The sequence below is a fragment of the Lissotriton vulgaris genome, chromosome 2_2 (genome assembly GCF_964263255.1).
Source record: "Lissotriton vulgaris chromosome 2_2, aLisVul1.2, whole genome shotgun sequence".
Lineage (NCBI taxonomy): Eukaryota > Metazoa > Chordata > Amphibia > Caudata > Salamandridae > Lissotriton > Lissotriton vulgaris.
In genome coordinates this window covers 35,575,048-35,594,666 of record NC_141688.1, presented here as the reverse complement: position 1 = coordinate 35,594,666, position 19,619 = coordinate 35,575,048, and the positions used below count along the sequence as shown (strand labels likewise).

Sequence of the window (19,619 nt, the reverse complement as noted above, 5' to 3'; positions counted from 1 at the left end):
GGCCACCAGCCACATGGCATGTCCCTCCCCATGAACACCCCCAAAAATCGAAAAACACTGCAAAATCAGCACAATCCCATTCCATCCATGGCCTCCATGATGTTTAAATTCAAGACACCCCACAGAAAGACTAGGCCCATGCACCACTCACTACCCCTGGTCAAGGCCCCAACAACAGGTCAAAAATCGAAAAACACAGAAAAAATCAGCACAATCCCATTCAATCCATGCCCTCCATGATGTTTAAGTTGAAGACAGCCCACAGAAAGACTAGGCCCATGCTAGACTCAAATACCCCTGGTGAAAAGGCCACAAGTACAGGCCCAAAAAACGAAAATCACTGAAAAATCTGCACAATCCCATTCAATCCATGCCCTCCATGATGTTTAAGTTGAAGACAGCCCACAGAAAGACTAGGCCCATGCTAGACTCAAATACCCCTGGTGAAAAGGCCACAAGTACAGGCCCAAAAAACGAAAATCACTGAAAAATCTGCACAATCCCATTCCATCCATGGCCTCCATGATGTTTAAATTCAAGACAACCCACAGAAAGACTAGGCCCATGCAAGACTCACTAGTACCCCTGGGCATAAATAAAGGTTGAAAAGTAGGCAAAAGGGTTGGAGGCCTAACAACAAAGCCTGCATTCAAAATGGCCACTTGCCTGCCAGCACATGGCCAGTGCCTGTAGCTGCACTCAAAATGGCCACCAGCCACATGGCATGTCCCTCCCCATGAACACCCCCAAAAATCGAAAAACACTGCAAAATCAGCACAATCCCATTCCATCCATGGCCTCCATGATGTTTAAATTCAAGACAACCCACAGAAAGACTAGGCCCATGCAAGACTCACTACCCCTGGGCATAAATGAAGGTTGAAAAGTAGGCAAAATGGTTGGAGGCCTAACAACAAAGCCTGCATTCAAAATGGCCACTTGCCTGCCAGCACATGGCCAGTGCCTGTAGCTGCACTCAAAATGGCCACCAGCCACATGGCATGTCCCTCCCCATGAACACCCCCAAAAATCGAAAAACACTGCAAAATCAGCACAATCCCATTCCATCCATGCCCTCCATGATGTTTAAATTCAAGACACCCCACAGAAAGACTAGGCCCATGCACCACTCACTACCCCTGGTCAAGGCCCCAACAACAGGTCAAAAATCGAAAAACACAGAAAAATCAGCACAATCCCATTCAATCCATGCCCTCCATGATGTTTAAGTTGAAGACAGCCCACAGAAAGACTAGGCCCATGCTAGACTCAAATACCCCTGGTGAAAAGGCCACAAGTACAGGCCCAAAAAACGAAAATCACTGAAAAATCAGCACAATCCCATTCCATCCATGCCCTCCATGATGTTTAAATTCAAGACACCCCACAGAAAGACTAGGCCCATGCAACACTCACTACCCCTGGGCATAAATGAAGGTTGAAAAGTAGGCAAAATGGTTGGAGGCCTAACAACAAAGCCTGCATTCAAAATGGCCACTTGCCTGCCAGCACATGGCCAGTGCCTGTAGCTGCACTCAAAATGGCCACCAGCCACATGGCATGTCCCTCCCCATGAACACCCCCAAAAATCGAAAAACACTGCAAAATCAGCACAATCCCATTCCATCCATGGCCTACATGATGTTTAAATTCAAGACAGCCCACAGAAAGACTAGGCCCATGCACCACTCACTACCCCTGGTCAAGGCCCCAACAACAGGTCAAAAATCGAAAAACACAGAAAAATCAGCACAATCCCATTCCATCCATGCCCTCCATGATGTTTAAATTCAAGACACCCCACAGAAAGACTAGGCCCATGCAACACTCACTACCCCTGGTGAAAAGGCCACAAGTACAGCCCAAAAAAACGAAAATCACTGAAAAATAAGCACAATCCCAAGCCATCCAGCCCCTCCATGATGTTTAAATTCAAGACACCCCACAGAAAGACTCAGTCCACCCACCACTGAGTACCCCTGGGAAAAAGGCCCCAAAACAGCCCAAAAATCGAAAATTCCAAAATTTTAATTGCAGCAACTGTATTGCCCCAAACAAACTTACTTGTAAAATTTCTAATCCAACAGTGATCCAAAGAAAGTCAAAAAGGCCTCAAATCCAAAGATCCAGCAGCATCCACAAAAAGTAATCCTTCCAGCTGCACATCCAAATGAAAAGTGACCAGGAGATGGACAAAGCACTGGGAGGAGCCTGCTGAACAGGAACAGGAAGTTGAAGACTGTGGGGCACTTCCTTCCTCCCACCCCCCTGCACCCCTCCCCAAAATGGACTCCTCGCTAAAAAAGTGCAGGCAAATGTCAAACTAAGGAGTTATTCACATAAAAATCATCATTTCTAGAAGGTTTATGCTGCTTGCTGGTGGATTTCTTGTGCAGAATTGCAAATTTCTATTTTCGCTCGCCGCATCTCAAATCTCGCAATTGCGAAGTACCGCGAGACGTGATCTCGCCGTACTCGCGTTGACAAACTATCGCTGGCAAGCCGCGATGACGTAATCGCGCTCGCCAATTCCCGCGGGATCACACAGCAAGATCCAAAATGGCGCAGCACTCGCAAACTATCGAAAAAAACAACTCGGCAAACGATGATAAACGCCGCGCGCCGCAAAAATTGTATCACCAACGCCGCGCGCCGCCAAAAAAATCCGCTGCGTGCGAATTTGCGGATTTTGCGGGAAATCCGCAAATCTCGCGGATTGCGGATTTCCCGAAAATCCGCAAAATCCGCGAGCGTAACGGATTTTCCGCCCATGCTTAGATCTGAGGCAGTTCCCATATTCTCTGACAAATATTGGGGATGTGATCCCCTGACAACCCACCGATAGCCCAGGTCTTCAAGGCCTCTACGTTGAAGCGCAACATGGATATACGTGTGCGCAGTATGGTCCCAATAGAGCTAAAGTTTTAAGGGCTTTAAATCAGATAGGGTGTGCATCCTAAACCGCCACCCTTTGCCCAGCTTCAGAGTTGCAACAGAACAGATAAATTCTGGTGTGTAGGGCATGGTGGCCTGAGTAGAAGAAATAGGCTCTGTCCTCCGGGTGATGCGTCCACCACTGCTCAATCATTACATAAGTGTCCCATCCGGGTGCAGTGGGGGGTTGTTTGTCCCTCATTATGTTGGGCACTACATTTGAAGTACCCTCCCCATAGGCAAGGTGCTGTGGTGTAGCGCAGCAAGGTCTGAGTCAGATCCTCCAGGAAGGCCGCCAATCCTTTGTTAGGGGATTGGAGCGCTACCATTAGTAGCGGAGCACCATTCAGTGCTCCTTCAACCAACACATATCAACCCTTTCGATCCACTGATGCGAGCCTGAGTGTAAAGGGTAAACCAGTGTGCAAATCAGGACTCCCCCCCACCGCCCCCCCACGTCCCCCCCAGAGAACTGTGCACCATCATTTCCTATTAAGTTTTACAAGCTCTTGTGTAAGAAGGTGGGTCTCTTGTAGGAAGGCAAAGTGTATGTGTCTACGTTTAAGATGGGAGCTAATGCGGCATTGTTTGTTGTGAGACGCCATAGCTCGAACATTCCACGTTAGGAAGTTGCACTTATACAGTACCATTGGGTGTGTTGGTGATGGGAGTGCTGGCCGGGGTGGTAGGCTCAAGGGTCGCCGTGTCGGCTTGCGGCATTTTGCCATTCTTGTATGTGCGCCCATAGTGTACTGATCCGAAAAACATCAAAAATAGTAACTCCTTGATAAACAAGGTCCCAACCCCTCTTCCCCATGCCAACAGGCTTGCAACAACGAATAAAACAGTATAAAACTATGTAGGTATACTTTTCTAATGTGAAGATCTGGGGGAGGCACTTAGTACTTTGTACAAACAGCCTATTAAATGGCTATACCCAGTCTCATTTATTTTGATGCTTCCCAGAGACAGTGCAAGGCATGTGGCGCCCTTCCCTCCAAACCGGTAACTATAGCTGCACTCATAGGATGTTTTCAGCAGTCTTTGGGGGTAACATCCGGTCCCCCTCACAGTTCAAATGCAATATCTGTCAACAAGTCGTCCACCAGGCCCGTGTGAGGCTCAGGGGTCAGAGATCCTGACCCTCTACTGGAGCTAGTGTGGAGATACAGCTCCGCCACCACTGTAGCACGCTGTCTGGCTGCCTATTTTAGAGGGGGGGGGCTGGTTCCTCCTACATTTGGAGAGTGTCATAATCCATTTTCTGCTCACCTGGTGTTGGGAGGTTCAGAAATCCTTTTGTTTGCAAACATTCCAATGCTTCCTGCGGTGATGCAAAAAATCCCACTGTCCCATCGTATATGATTTTCAGCTTGGCTGGGAACATTAAGGCATAGCTGAGATTCAGTTGTCGGAGGCGTACATGACATTCAAAAAAGATCTGTGTTATTTCTGGACCTCTGCAGTGTAGTAAGGGAAAATGTTGACTCTACTGTTAATTGTCCAGCAGCACCAGTCTCTAGCAGCCTGTAGAATCTGATCTATGTTCCCATAATTGAACAAGCGGGCCACCACAGGCCAGGGTAGGGAGCCCATCGGTAGCAGTCTGCCAGGGACCAGTGTCCCCTCTCAACCGAAAAGAATGTGGAGGGATTTGCCTTCTAATATGGTAGTGGCCAGCTATCCCTCCAAGAACAAATCCATTTTGGGGACCTCTGCACCCTTCAGGAGACCCACTATCCGTATATTGTTACGGCAGGAGCAACTTTCAGCAACTTCTGTTTAGATCGCAGGAACCATACCTCCGTCTTGCAGCTTATGGATTATGAAGCTCAATTCTTGCACCGTGGGTAGAAGAGCTGCCACAGTCCATTCGTGAAGTCTATACACTCTTTCAGTTTCTTGTGGTCTGCACAGAGTAGTCCCATATCCAGAGCAAAGGCACCAAGTTCGGACTCTAGGGTCACCTTGTGGAAATCGCAGAAATTACCGTTAGCATAAGCTGAAGCCATTTTGTTTGTGGCAGCAATTTTAGTTAGCCATGTGCTCACCATGTGCTTCAGAGCAATGAGCCAGAGCAATGTATGGTCAGAAAGGCCTGCTGCTGCCAGAATGCATCTGTCCAAGTATATACCTGTCAGGCTATTCCAACTGATGTAAGGGTTTTTGTTATTCCTCTCACTCTGTTGACTAAGTATTTTCCAGTTATCCATACATGAGAAATAGCTATTCATGTGTATACTTGTACTGCCTCTTTTTGAACCTCCATGCTTACAAGTCAAGTCAAGTCAAAGATCTTTATTCGGAATAGAACATCCATAAAAGTGCATGCAGAGTATAATTTCAGAAAGTACAATACAATGATATAACAGCCGACAAGAAGCATAATCCAATCAATTCCACAAAAAACACAAAAATGTCTCTCTTTGTTTAAAAACAGCGGTATGTACAATTTAAAATTTAAAACGGCTAAAAATAGCGACAACAATAATGCTTACATGCTTACACTGCAACTATCACAGGATATAAGCACCATGGTTTCTGTACTCCTTGGACTACCTTATACAGTGGCCTGATGGTACCGTATTGACGTAGTCTCTCTCATGAGAGGTTAATAAATCTATTTCCTTGATATTACAGCTTCCGTGCCAATTTCTTCTTTGTTGGTTTAAGGACCGGTGCATCAGTGAGCCACAACCCGTATGTCTCGAACTGCAGGCAGAAGGGTGTCTATACTGGATGTGTGTACCTGTAAGGTGTCCTCTACAGTGGAGCATGTGGAGTCTTATTTGGGCAGCCAGCCTAAAGTTGGATCCACTGTTCCCTGTAAGGTGTGCGCGCGCGCGCACCTGTGCTACCCCAAGCGTGCAGTGTATAGTTTAAAGTGAGCATACACAGCACATCCTGCGAGAGACTGTTCATGCTGCCGATTTTAAAAGACGAGCAACGTGAAAAGAGGTAATTTCTCTTGTGCGGGAGGCGAAGGAAGTGACCACTGTGGAAGAGAACATGAGCGGCCGGTAAGTTTCACAGCAACCTGACTGCCCAAGTTTGGCAGCAGGTGGCTCCTGTACTTGCTACATGCCATTTGTTAATAAAGCGCGGCAGCAGGGCAGATTGTGTGATTTTTTAAAAGTATTCATGTAAATCGCAACGCCTTGTTGAAACAAGACAGGCACTGTGATTAACAAATACTTTCAAAAAGACACGCAATCTTCCCCGCAGCTGCGCTCTATTAACAAAAGACATGCAGCAAGTCCAGAAGCACGATGTGTGTTTATTCACAATCACGAATATATATATTGGTGATTGTGAAAGCACACGTCGTGCTTCTGGATTTTATTAGTGATTGTATAAGCACATGTTGTGCTTCTGGACTTACTGCATGCCTTTTGTTAATAGAGTGTGGCAGATTATGTGCTTTTTTTTAAAGTATTCATGTTGCTTTTTTAAAAGTGTTCCTGTTAATTGCAGCGTCGTGTAGAAGTATGACGGGCATGAATACTTTTAAAAAAAGGACACAACTTGCACCGCAGCCGCACGCTCTATTTGTTTTGAACTGTTATAGATGGCTAGGTTCCACATCAGCCTTCTTTGTCGAGAAGTGAAAACCAGGAATGTAAAATCTCGATAAACTTACCTGGCGACTAGAAGCAGGCCTGGAAGTCCGAATCCAACTAGCACATGCTAACACAATATTGTTCTGACACATCTTCACTTCAAGGCCATAATTTAGCAACAAGTTTTGACTTCAGATATTGTTTTTGCTCACAATAAGCACAAACACTTACCTATTAATAGCACTAATTGCAGGCGTCCCCGAGAACACTATAAAAATAAATAAACAATAATGTCTATTTTGGGTTTTCCAGCAAGGCCATCTCCTGACCATATGTTCACAGGCAAGGCATGTTGATCCACATGGGCAACGAAGAATTGTATAGCGCTGTATTACTATTAGTTTAGCCTCGCAGCACTGGCAGAGATTGTGCATGTTCAAACCCTGTTCTCAAGGATTCTAACACAGTTTGGAGCCTTTTTTCTGTTTCTTTGATCTGGAGCTTCAGTAGCTTGGCGGTGATATATTTAACATTTTATTTATGTAGCCAAGGGTGGTTGGGTTCTTGCCCCACATAGCCTTGGCTGCAGCGCAGAGACCTTACACTGCCTCATACACAGGAAAATAATTAGAGGGAACATTGGTTGGATCCTAAGGGGAATACTGGTTCAGGACATTTTAGATTCATGTATGGCACCTGAGTGTCGAGAAGGGGGAAAATGTCAATTTTGGCTGTGCACTGGGTAGTGATCCAGGTGGGGGAGGGGGGGTCTCTCCTGGCTCTCCAATTCTTGGTTTGCACCAAGGGGTACAAATGTGGGAGGCGAGAGCACAAGTGGTGTACTCCACAGGGCGATCCCCCCCAATGTATCTGAACTGTCTCCCGTTTGCCAAGTCCTCTGTTCAGTCATGATTGCTGGGTCTATTTATGAGCTCACCCTGCCTCCCCTGTCACTGTGGCCCAGTCCCACTGTGTTCCATTGTGGTAACAAGGGCAGCTCAGCTTGTTGTTGTGGGGGCTGCCAGGTTGCTGTATGCGTGGGAAGAGGCTGTCGCTCCTCAGACCGCAGCTCTCAGTACTCCTTCATGCCTCCTCTTGCAGCAGCCCATCTTATTCCGCTTCTGCCCTTGCTGTAGGGACTGCTGGTAACAGAGGGTGGCGGAGGAGGCCACCATTACTCAATCCACTGGGCTCCAGCGTTGTGCCGATCTTGCATAGGCCACCACTTCCTGCATGCCCACAGCTGCTCTGGAGCGGCCAAGAAGCAGTCACTCGTGGGCCAGGGTGCTACCGCTAGCCCTCCTAGTTGTTCGGAAGGGAGTGCTCAAAATGCAGGAAAATTAATCCAGAGAGGGTGTGGTACAGATTGGAGCTCTCTATGCTCCGTTTGAACACTCCACCATCTTGGACACGCCCCTCACAGTGATTGTTGCAGTTAGCAACATTTTCACCAATTGTAGTTCTTCCTATACACTTTCTGGAGTAATTATTTAAGCATTTCAGTTATGTCTTTCATTTTTATAATTTTCCTGGTATGCGTATAACTTTGAAGACTAACCGCTTTCCTCTCTGGGATGGAAAGAAAAGATGTAACTTTATTTTTTATTCACTTCCACTCCCATAGCATGAAAAGTTACATGTCACCTATGGACTACTCTACTGTGCCATGCACTAGGGAAACAAGATAAAAATTGCTTCAGATCTAATACTGTAGCCTGGCTACCGGAGTTTTAAAACTGCAACCCAACGTCAAAATAAACTCCACTGACAGGAGAAGACCTCCCACTTAAATATTAATAGGTCACCCTTTTGTAGGCCTTGTACCCCAAAAGACAGGGTTCATGGTATTTAAAGGCTGGACATGTAGACATTTAAAGTTAAATATCGTCATAGTGATTAAGCCCCTAAAGCGATTTTCACTGAAGGAAGGCTGAATGGCCCATGAGAACCACTAGGAACCAATATTAATTCTATCGCAGGCGATAGATCCCAACTGAATGAAAAGTTCGATTTTTAATAAAACCTAAGGAAAAGGGACATTTTGAAGCTCCTAGAGACAAATTTGCAATAGCCGCCAACTGTTCACCAGCTGGTAAATGGCCCCCATGAGGTATACAAACTACTCCCAAAGCAGAGGCAATGGAGTGGGTGTAGGGAGACATTGTGTTCCTCTTGCAGGAAGACCAGCTAGGCAGTGCCCAGGAACTTAATTTACTTTAATGGGGCCTCCCCTGCCACAAGCAGATGTCAGATGACACCAATCAGGCAGGAACCAAACTCAGTGGGGGGGGGAGGTGCCTCAGAACTCGTTTGGAGTGACAAAGGAGGAGGGGACTGCTCATTACCCTGCTATGACTCTGGTTAGGCACACAAACTCTGCACAAGGAGAAAAAAAGGTTCTCCTTCTTGAATTTATGGAGTGGCACTGGGGAATCGCTTACATAGTGCCGACATGAACTGCTGCAAACCCTTTATTGCTTAGGGAGCTGCCAAGAGTCACTCCAACCACAAGCTAGTGTCCGGCATTAAATGTGGCTTCCAAAACACCTTCTTTAGAACACAACTGGATCGGTTGAACAACAGAGCAAGGACTGCACCTGCTGTTTCGCAAGGACACCTGAAGAGTTAGGCCTGCTTCTACCTGTACCCAAGACAAAGAAGTGGACTCCAAAGGTCAGTTTGCTTACCTCCTATGTAAACCACAGGGCCACGACTACCTACAAGAGGCCTTTTTATGAAGAGCTCCAGTGAGCAGTTGCAACTGTACAGGCCTTCGAGCATGCTAGTGGCCTCTGCTGAAGTGAAAATTGACCCCCAAGTACTGTTTCTGACCCTTGGATCTGTCTAATTGTACTTTTCCTTAGAACCTTGAAAATCTGAGACATAGAAACCTATTGGACTTAAAGATCAATATGCCAAGCTTATTTGCCAAAGGTGCGTTGCGTTTTGCTTCAGGACTGAGGAAACAGGTTTCTCCTGCTCTGAACTTCTCTCCGGGCAGCAGATCGGATTAATAGGGACCTCGTCAACAAGGCATCCAACCTAGTGGAGCCATTGTGGGAAAGAGGCGGCAGTCCTGCCCCACTGGAGGTTTCAGAGCTCAGAAAAAAGGCCTGATTTAGAGTTTGATGGATAGGTTACTCTACCAAAAACGTGATGGATTGTCCCACCTGCCTTATTAAGAGTGCATTAAATCCTAATACACTTGTAATAAGGTAGATAGGATATACATCATGTTTGTGACGGAATAATGCGTTGGCTAAATTCGGCCCTAAGTTGAAATGTAGACTCAGTGAGGGGGCCAAAAGCATCGGAGTGGCAAGAGGACTTTTCCTGCCTAAACCAACGGCTTCACTGGGATCTCATCAAACAGTTCTCCAACATTGTGGAGCCCTCCTCGAACACAGTCTGCTGCTTTGCCTTGCTAAAGGATTTTAAATTCGATTTTTGATTCGAAGTCCCAAGGTAAAACCTGCACCCGGCTTGAACTTCGATGATGTATTTGAACCGTGCTCCATTGCGGTAGGCCTGAAATTGTGCCAAGATCCCAGTCTACCACAACTATTGACTACCATTGGTGCTACACGCCGCTTTTGGGCAGTATTTTGACTTAAATCGTTAAATATTCATAACGCCGGTTTCGCTTTTTGGAATTTGCTCGTTTTGGTGTCAGTTTGTTCATTAAATTATTCTTGATTTTATAAACTGGAGTGGAATTTTTATTTTGTTGTTTTTAGGTTTTGAACTGTTTTGGTATTACTAAATGCTTTACACTGTGTGCTCTGTGATATGGCTACAAAGGGTCGAGCTGGCTGACTAAAAACCTTTCACTGGACCTACAGGATAATGCTTTTATTACTTGTGGAGGACCTCAATCCATCCCAAGTAATAAACCACTTTCTCCTACCATCTAAATTTAATATAGTATTAATTCTAAGTTTCTAAATACTGTTGTTTGTACTCTTTTGGGGGTTTTATCATCTTTATTTTTTTCTTGTTTAATAGTCTGTTCTTTTTATTATGAAATTCTCAAATTGATTCTACATTCACTACTACTCTCGTCCCATTTAATTGGGGGTGATGGTTCCAAAATACAATACTTCAACACATATCTTAAAAAGTAACAAGCATGGTTTTTCGTTTTCGCACGTAGATGACAATGTAGTATGGCTGTGGCATGCAGACAGCAGCTGGTTAGGTGTAATGTCTCCTCAGGACTGGGCTCTGACAATGTTTTTGCTAATAATAACATTGTATTTTGATTTGGAAAATATTAACATGTTGGTGCCAAGGGAAGTGTCCGTTTGCAAGTATTATCTAGAACCCACGACAATAAACAGCAATGTTTGTTTGAATGTCCCATCAAATAAAGACCGCTAAACAAAAAAATGTGATCTAATGCAAGGGAGGACAGCATTCATGTGGCCCCGATCTTAAAGAAGACTCCTAGCTATTAGCAAGGTTCAGCAGGTGCCAGAAACACTAGAAACATGTAAGGATCGGTATGTATCAAAGCCCTACCTATGTTCTCTTTCAGCCTACGGTAAAGGATTACTTCCCATCAGCATACATTTCTAGGTGCAGAAAATACGTTCAGTTTTAGCTAATTCCCACCTCTGTCCACTGATCACTCACCTAAAAGCAATTACTAGGTCTATTCATGGCATACCAGACCATCATTAAGTGCTTATAGAGCGGCCTCTCACCAGACTGAGCGTCAAGTGCAATAATCCTTAGAGCTGAAGGCCTGCCATAGCATACCTTCAACAGCAGAATGATTTACATTGCCACACTACTATTTTTGTCCTCTCTGCTTGGAAGCACCATAACTTACCTTGCACATACACCGCATATTCACACATCCCCTGTGTTTCCTGCAGTTGTTCTTTAATTACCGCCTGAAACAATAAAACAGCGTATTATTGGGCAGTAACACTATCAGAGGACCCACTGACACACACTTGAAGGCGTTTACGAAATCAATCGGAGATTTGTACTCCATGTCTAATGATGCAAGTCCTTCAGCCTTCTTCATCCAGGCCCTTACACAATGTCAGGATAGAAATTAGAATATCAGTGTAAGTTACTTGTTTTCTTAGTAGCTTTGCTAAGCACATGGCTTAGAATGGAAAGAATATGGACAACTGAAGTACAAATAAACAGCAAAATAATGAAACCCAACTGTGCTTACATTCAGGAGCATTTACAATGTAACAGGATCGAAGTGAAAGATCAGAAACACTAGGCATAATAAGATGATACAGAGAGGAGGAAAAGATGGATAAAAATACAGAATTCAGGAAAAAAGGAAAAAAGACGCAAGGTTCATTACCAAAGGTCAGCAGGGGCGTTCACAAATGGGAAATCCCGCACCCTCCCCCCTCACCTCCCCAAGGGGAATTGACATAGGTGTTTGACAAAGATTCATGCTCCTCACAGTGAAACAGACAGTGATTTATATTAAACGGTAGCTGAGTTTAGTTGAAAATACGTAAGCCTCGACATCCTACACACTAAAAGCAAGTCACACAAGTAGACACTACACTACTCGAACCAGCATAACACACTCAACCACACAGTTCCCAGCTGCTCTATCACAGGGCCTACAACCTATACAGTTATCGGTCTATCGGTACCTTTTGCAATATATATGATCTACGTTGATTAGCAGCTCCCAGTTTAGACGAGTATCATTTTATTTGCTTTTCCATTTCAAAAGGATTAGCTCACTCACTTATATTTGCACCAGTAATATGTTTAATCTTAATAAATTATATTTAAATGTAAAGACAAAATAAAGGTTTATCAATACAGACTGCAGATATGCACGTAAAAATTATCCTTTTGGGAAAAGATGTTATCTATTGTCTGGAATCCTTTAGACGGATAGGACTAACCATAGTAATAAAGATGCTAAGACGAACTACAAAAATGTTAACCCAAATATTTTTTTTTTAAATCTTAAAAATAATAAAGAGTCTAAGAAAATGAGGAGGCAGACTGAAATCAAAAAGGCAGTTTCTGAAAATTGGTGGCTGCAGAGAAGTGGGGGCTATGAGTGGAGGCAAATCATGATTAGCATTGCAAAGATAACATTTTGGTACAATAGTTAAAAAAGTGTTGAATCTGACAGATTCTATACCTTTGAATTTCCCAGGCATCAGGCTGGATCTGGAAGCTTCTGCTCCGCAATACCCCCTGTGCACGGCGTTGGGTGGCCTAATTTGGCTCCGCGTGATGTCGTCAGCGTCGGTAGTGTTGGTTAGGACGTCGCAGTGCCTATATAGGCGCCACCCAGGCGCCAGTTCTTTTATTTCCATGCCAGTTAAGCACCGATCCGGGAAGAGCTGGCCCTCTACCACTTTTTGGCAGGTTTCTTCTCGACTTATGTCAAATTTTGAAATTTTTTCTACTTCATGTGCAAGGGAAGTCTTCGAAGAAGACGGGTTTTAAGCTGTGCGGTTCCTGCCAGCGCATGATATCGGTCACCGATCCCCATCTCGTCTTCCTCTGGTGTCTCAAAGTCGTGCTCGGACTGCTGGGCCATGGCTAAGAAAGCCTTGAGGGAGCGAGCGATTAAGCTTCTCGCCGAAAAGCAAGACTCCGCGGAGGTCCTGGGCCGGATCGAAAAAGAGGAGGGTGCCGGCTCTCTCCCGGAGCCCCCAGTCCTTTTCTTCCCATTCAAGGTCCTCAGGACTCTCAGGGAAGAAGAAGTCGTCCAAGCTGACTTCATCTTCACTTCGGCTGACATCAGTTATTGAGACAGGTAAGGAGCACCGACGCTCTAGGCAAGGTTCTGTGGAGCCAGAGGCGATTTCGCGCCTCTCTCCCTTGCCAGGAGCCGGAGCAACTTCCACTCAAATAAAAGATTTTTATGAGGCCATGCGGAAGGACCCCGCTGGTGAACCCTCGGAGTCTAAAGGGGCCCTATAGGGTTCGACGATACCGGCCCCGGCGGGGTGTCAGGGATACGATCCGAGATCCGGGTTGGCGCCGGTCGTGCCACCTCGACCTGCGCCGGATCCGAAGTCGGTGACTGCGGTGCCACCGGTAACACCAGCACCAGCCCCAACCCCGATGACATGGAGCCGCAATGAGGATGCTCGACGCCGATTACAAAGTCGATTAAACTCAGGGATTCCAGGTTGTAGCCTGAGCACTTTGAAGATGTGCTAGACTCAGGAGAGGAATGGGAGGGGTCTATGGATCCTCTGGAACACCAGGATGTCTCTGAGGAGAACGTGGACTGGTATGGGGTACTTGGGGAGGCCAGTGGACTGGACACTTCCCCAGATACTGGCATGCTTTCTCCTCCAACAGTGGCTACGGAGGAGGGGGCATCTTATGCCATGGTGGTAAAGAAGGCAGATGGGGTCCTTGGACTAGAGTTGCCCTCATTGCAGGTCAGGACTAATCTAACCGAGGTGCTTTCAACAAGGGGCTTCTACTTCCAAACCCCTTTTGCCCTTTAATGAGGCACTTAGGGGACATCTTTCTAGGCATGTGGTCCAAGCCTAGCACAGGGGCTCCTGTGAATAGGACTATTGCACACTGCCATCACCCGCTCCAGGCGACTCATAGCTCCTCAGCCAACACCCTACCCCAGAAAGTTTAGTGGTGTAGGCCTCTACATCTCAGGGCGTGTCCCTTCTGCTCCTTCGGATAGGGAATCCAAGAGGCTGGACTCATTTGAAAAGAAGTTGTTTTCTTCAGCCTGGTATTGCGGTCGGTGACTACCGCATGCTAATTGGGTCATTTTTCCCATTCCCTTTGGAAGACAGTTGCGCAAGTGCTGCCACAGGTCCTGGAGGAGGCCCAGGCTGTGCTCTCCCAAGCTGTCCAGGATGGGAGAGATGCAGCATAATTCGCCATACGCTGTGGCCTAGATGCGGTGGATTCACGGAGCAAATCAAGTTCAACAACAGTAGTCTTGAGGCGCCACGCCTGCCTTAGACCAACTGGCTTCTTGGATGATGTCTGAACTAATCTGATGGACATGCCCTTTGATGGAAACAGTCTTTTTGAGGAAAAAGCAGACTATGCCCTGGTCAGGTTCAACGACTCTTGAGCTGCGGCCAGATTCTTGGGCCTCTCCTCTACTGCTCGTGGCCAGTATTCCTATCGTCCCTTTCGTGGCAACGGAAGGGTTTTCCAGATACGTCAGCCCTATCCCAGCCACTGTCCTGCATAGACTGCCAAAGCTGTGCGACTACCTGGACGCGGTGCATTCCGGTCCAGTAATGGAGGCCAGAAGTAGACTGCCACACTGCCCTCAGCAGCCGCAACCTCCAAGCACTCCTAGGCTGACTCTGCAGGAACACACTACTCCAGTTGGTGGGAGAATTTGTCATCATTTCCCCCACTGGAGATCCATAACATCGGACAAGCGAGTCTGCCGATCGTCAAGGAGGGCTATTCTCTGCCTTTCCTCTCTTGTCCTCCTCTCATTCTGCCAAAACAGGAACGGCTGACAGAGGATCATTTTAGGTTACTCAAAGAGAAAGCTACAGCTCTCTCGGCCAAGGGTCACGGTTTCAGAAGTAGACCGTGGCTGTTATTACTGTAACTTTCTGATTCCGAAGAAGAACAAAGGGTTGCAGTCCATTTTGGAACTTTGAACCCTCAATCTCTTCCTCAAGAAGGAGTAGTTCAAGATGCTCACTCTAGCTCAGGTCTTCTCTGCCCTTGACCAAGAACACTGGATGGTAGCGTTGGACCTGCAGGATGCGCATTTTCGCATCCCAATCCTGCTGGGTCACAGGCGTTACCTGCGGTTCAAGGTAGGCCGCGAGCACTTTAAGTTTCCCCTTCAGCCTTGCTAGTGCCCCTCGGTGTTCACTAACTGGCTGTTGGAGGGGTACTCAAACCCAGGCTGTCGTCTCTCACCTTCAGACTATGTCAGACCTCCTGCATTCGCTGGGGTTCTCTATAAACATGCCAAAGTCAAACCTGACTCCTTCTCAGACACTCCCTTTCATTGAGCCAGTTCTGAAGAAGGCGCAGTTTCAGGCCTATCCTCCCAAGCAGCAAGTCCAGGACATTAAAGTTTTGATTCAGATGTTTCAGCCTCTATCATGGATATCGGTGAGACTGACTCTGAGGCTGTTGGGCCACATGGTCTCCTGCATCCTGTTGGGAAAGCATGCCAGGTGGCGAATGCGGGCTCTGCAGTGGGACCTGAAGTTCCAATGGGCCCAGCATCTAGGAAATCTCACCAACATGGTCCAGATCTCGGAAGGAACAGCGAGAGATCTGTAGTGGTGGTTGACAAACCGCGATTGGGACAATGGCAAACCCTTCTCCATTCCCCAACCTGATCTCACAGTTGTGACAGATGCGTCACTTCTGGGATGGGGCGGCAATCTTGGAGAGGTGAAGATCAGCAGGCACTGGTCTCCGGCGGAGACAGGGCTCCAAATAAATTTGTTGGAACTCAGCATAGAAAGCATTTCTTCCCTCTGTCAAGGGGAAGCTAGTGCAAGTGTACACGGACAACACCACCATGTGGTACTGCAACAAGCAGGGCAGGGTGTGATTGTGGACCATTTGTCAAGAGGTCATAAGTCTCTGGACATGGCTGGTACAGCAGGGCATATCCCTATTGGTTCAACACCTGGCAGGTTCTCTGAACACCAGGGCGGACAAACTCAGCCTTCAATGCCTAGCGGATCACGAATGGTGTCTCCAGTCTAAGGTGGCGCAAGGCCTCTTTCATCAGTGCGGAGAACCTTGTTTAGATTTGTTCGCCTCAGTAGACAACGCGCAGTGGCAGCAGTAATGCGAGCTGGAGTTTCTCAAGCAGCTATTGCTCGGCGATCCCTTTCATTGCGAGTGGAGCTCAGGCCTACTGTACGCCTTTGCACCCATACCACTCCTGCTCAAAGTTCTGAAGAAGATCAGGAGCGACCGGGCCCAAGTTGTTCTTGTGGCTCTGGACTGGGCTAGGAGAGTCTGGTCTCCAGAGCTTCTGAGAATCAGCATTGATACTCCAATCAGGCTGCACCTTCGGGAAGATCTTCTGTCACAGCAGCAGGGGAGGATTCTCCACCCAAACCTGTCCACTCTGCGCCTCCATGCGTGGAGATTTTAATCAGCGACAGTTGATAGCTTTTGACCTTCCTCCTGAAGTCTGTAATGTTATTCTGGTTGCTAACAGCCCTCCACTAAGTCGGTATACGCCTGCTGTTGGCAGAAATTTGTATTACTGTACAGAGAGGTCTATTTGCCCCCTTTCTGCTTCTCTTTCTACTGTCCTTTTGTTCATTCTGACCCCTGCCCAGCAGGGCTGTGCTTTGGGAACTCTCAAGGGTTACCTTTCTGCTCTGTCTGCCTTTTTTGCGGCTGCCAGACCAGCCCTCTCTCTTCACATCTCCTATTGCACATAGATTTCTAAAAGGGCTGGCTCACCTGTTTCCACCTATGCCCTTTATTATGCCACAGTGGGACCTACCTGATGTGCTCTACTTTTGAGCCTTTACACAATTGCCCCCTCCAGCTGTTGATCATCAAAACAGCCTTCTTAGTGGTGATTACATTAGCCGGGAGGGTGAGTGAGCTGCAGGAGTTATCTTGCTCGCCTCCTTATCTTATGTCCTTTCCGGAGAAGGTGGTGCTTTGCTCTGGGGCATCATTTTTGCCAAAGGTTGTAACTCCTTTCCATCTCAGTCAGTCCATCACATTGTCCACCTTCTCTGCACCACAGCATCCCTCTAATGAGGAGAAGCGTCTCCACAGGCTGGATCCGAAAAGAGCGCAGTCTTTCGACCTTGACCCCACTAAAGAGTTCCAGGTGGATGACCAACTCTTTGTTGGGTACGTGGGAGCAAAGACGGGAAGGGCAGTGCAGAAAACGACCATCTCTCGCTGGGTAGTTCTCTGTATCAAGTGGTATGCTTTGGCAAAGAAGCAGCCCTCTGAAGGATTAAGGGCCTATTCACCAGGGGAAAGGCTACAACAATGGCCTTGGCTCAGGGTGTCCCAGTACAAGACATTTGTCAGGCAGCAATGTGGGCATCCTTGCACACGTTTGCAAAACACTGCTGCCTGGACGGTCAGGTCCGCAGGGACACACTTTGCCCGTTCGGTCCTGCAGGACTTCCTAGTATAAGATATTGGTCCGCAGCCCATCGCTGGGATGGTATGGCTTGGGTATCTGATTCAAAGGTAAGGAATTAGCAAGGTAGAAGTCTCTATCAGATGAACAAGTTACTCACCTTCTGTAACGCGTTATGTGATAGAGACTCTATCTAGCTGCAGATTCCTTACAGCCCTACCCATGCCTCCCCGCTTTGCGGACTATTATTGTAGGACTAAGGTTACTCCCTTTTTCAGGGCCCTAGTTTTGTACACGACTACATCAGTTACTTTGTGGCTCTGCACTTATGGCGTGGAAAAAACAAAAAGTACAGTTCAAGCACCTGGGTGGCGCCTATATAGGCACCACAATGTCCTAACCGACGCTACTGACCGTGTCATGCGGAGCCGAATGGAGCCACCTGACGACACGTGCAAAGGGTATTGCTCAACAAAAGTTTCCGGATCCAGCCCGCCGCCTGGGAAATTCAAAGGTAAGGAATCTGCAGCTAGACAGTGTCTCTACCAGATAATGCGTTACCAAAGGTAATTAACTTGTTTTTGCTGCAAGTCAACGCAAAAAAATATAAGAAAATATGCCACCGCCTTTCATAGGCATATGACTGTTATATATTTGTTACATTTTTAAAAAGAGCAATGCATATATTATTAATAAATCAATATGGGTGCTTTCTAGCAGGCATATGTACTCAGAACACGCATAGAAAGTGATTTTAGTTTTAATGCATGTCGCTGGACAATAGGATTCTACTGGCACAAAGCAAACATCAAGTTGGCTTTAAATTACTGTTAACCTGAAGATCTAGGAGAAAGAATGCATAGGAAAAACATTGGGAATGTAAGGTGTTGGCCGTTTGAAATGGCTTTTTCTGTGAAGATATGCATGTGATCAGGCTTAAAACAGTCACTCAAAGTGCCAGACTGATAATGTGTTAAGTTGCTGAAACATTGCCCCATGCTGTATGCTGTGGTGGGCAGAAACAAACCTTGGAATAACAGTTAGAAAGGGAAATAGTGAAAGAGAGCTGACCCAGTGCCCAAAAACGTACGTCTATACATATTTTTGTATTTATTAACTATTTTGATTATTTGAGGTTGGCGAGACTGCTAAAGGGGTACATAAGGCAGACGTAAAAGGGGGGGCAATGTCAGGAAAAAGTGGTCTCAGAAAATAACTAGAAGTCTTGAAATTCAAAAGAATGAATAAATAAATCGAAAAAGTAGGCCACCTTTAAATAACATTATCGCAAAAACGAAAATAAAAGGAGAGTATCAGAAAATATTTTAGTACAGATCGGTGACCTTGTCTGATTGTCAATACTGTCCCCTCCACCATATCTGTGGAAGCACACTCACCTCATTCATTGTGTTACTTCAAGTTGTACTTTTCAAACGTTAGGCTTACCTTGCATGTCTCATAATCCTTTCGGATGTAGTGCAAGTGGATCAGCCAGTTTCTTCTTTCCAAGATAGGCAGCTCGGGTGCTAAAGGGACAGGAATCATATAAAGGTTAGCAAAAAGGGGAACTCTCCATTATATGCACTACCACTCCAGACATTTGGAGTACAAAACTGAATCATTTGTAATACATGAGCACCTTACACAGGATTTCTGCTGGACTACAAGATTCACTAAGCACAGTGTGGCTATTGTTTATGCCTCAGTAGTTATCACAGGATTCTTTTTTCTCACAGGAAATGGTCACCTACATTCTAACTGATATAAGCAACAAATATTTCCATATAAAGGCTGCTTTGTCTGACCACGGTAGGTGCTGAATCGTTCTGGACCATGCATTATACACTGCCTTGAATTCAGACTTGTGCATAATAATTTCGCTCGGATCCCCGAACCCCAATGCAAGCATAGACAGGGACCCCAAAGCCATGACAGTATGCCCCATCTGAGTACCAGACTACAGTGAGATTCGAGGACCTGCTGCAGTATTTGAGGTCCCACCATAGGGTTCGAGGAAATCCTGCAGAGATTGCGCATTACCCACTCCATAATAGCCACACACAATAGGGAGT

General features: G+C 46.4%; 2 protein-coding genes across 2 annotated transcripts in view; one reads left to right on the top strand and one right to left on the bottom strand.

The window, feature by feature from the left end:
* The window catches only part of LOC147728979 (uncharacterized), a 41,070-nt gene extending 31,947 nt beyond the window's left edge, over positions 1-9,123 (top strand). The window contains exon 2 of the mRNA XM_086959922.1: positions 8,977-9,123. Coding sequence (XP_086816048.1) covers positions 8,977-9,123 — 147 coding nt within the window. The remainder of the gene's footprint in view (positions 1-8,976) is intronic.
* BBS4 (Bardet-Biedl syndrome 4) overlaps positions 1-19,619 on the bottom strand; it is a 481,469-nt gene that overhangs the window by 326,909 nt on the left and 134,941 nt on the right. The window contains exons 3-4 of the mRNA XM_086959248.1: positions 18,994-19,073; positions 11,329-11,392 (exon numbers count right to left, since the gene is read on the bottom strand). Coding sequence (XP_086815374.1) covers positions 11,329-11,392; positions 18,994-19,073 — 144 coding nt within the window. The remainder of the gene's footprint in view (positions 1-11,328; positions 11,393-18,993; positions 19,074-19,619) is intronic.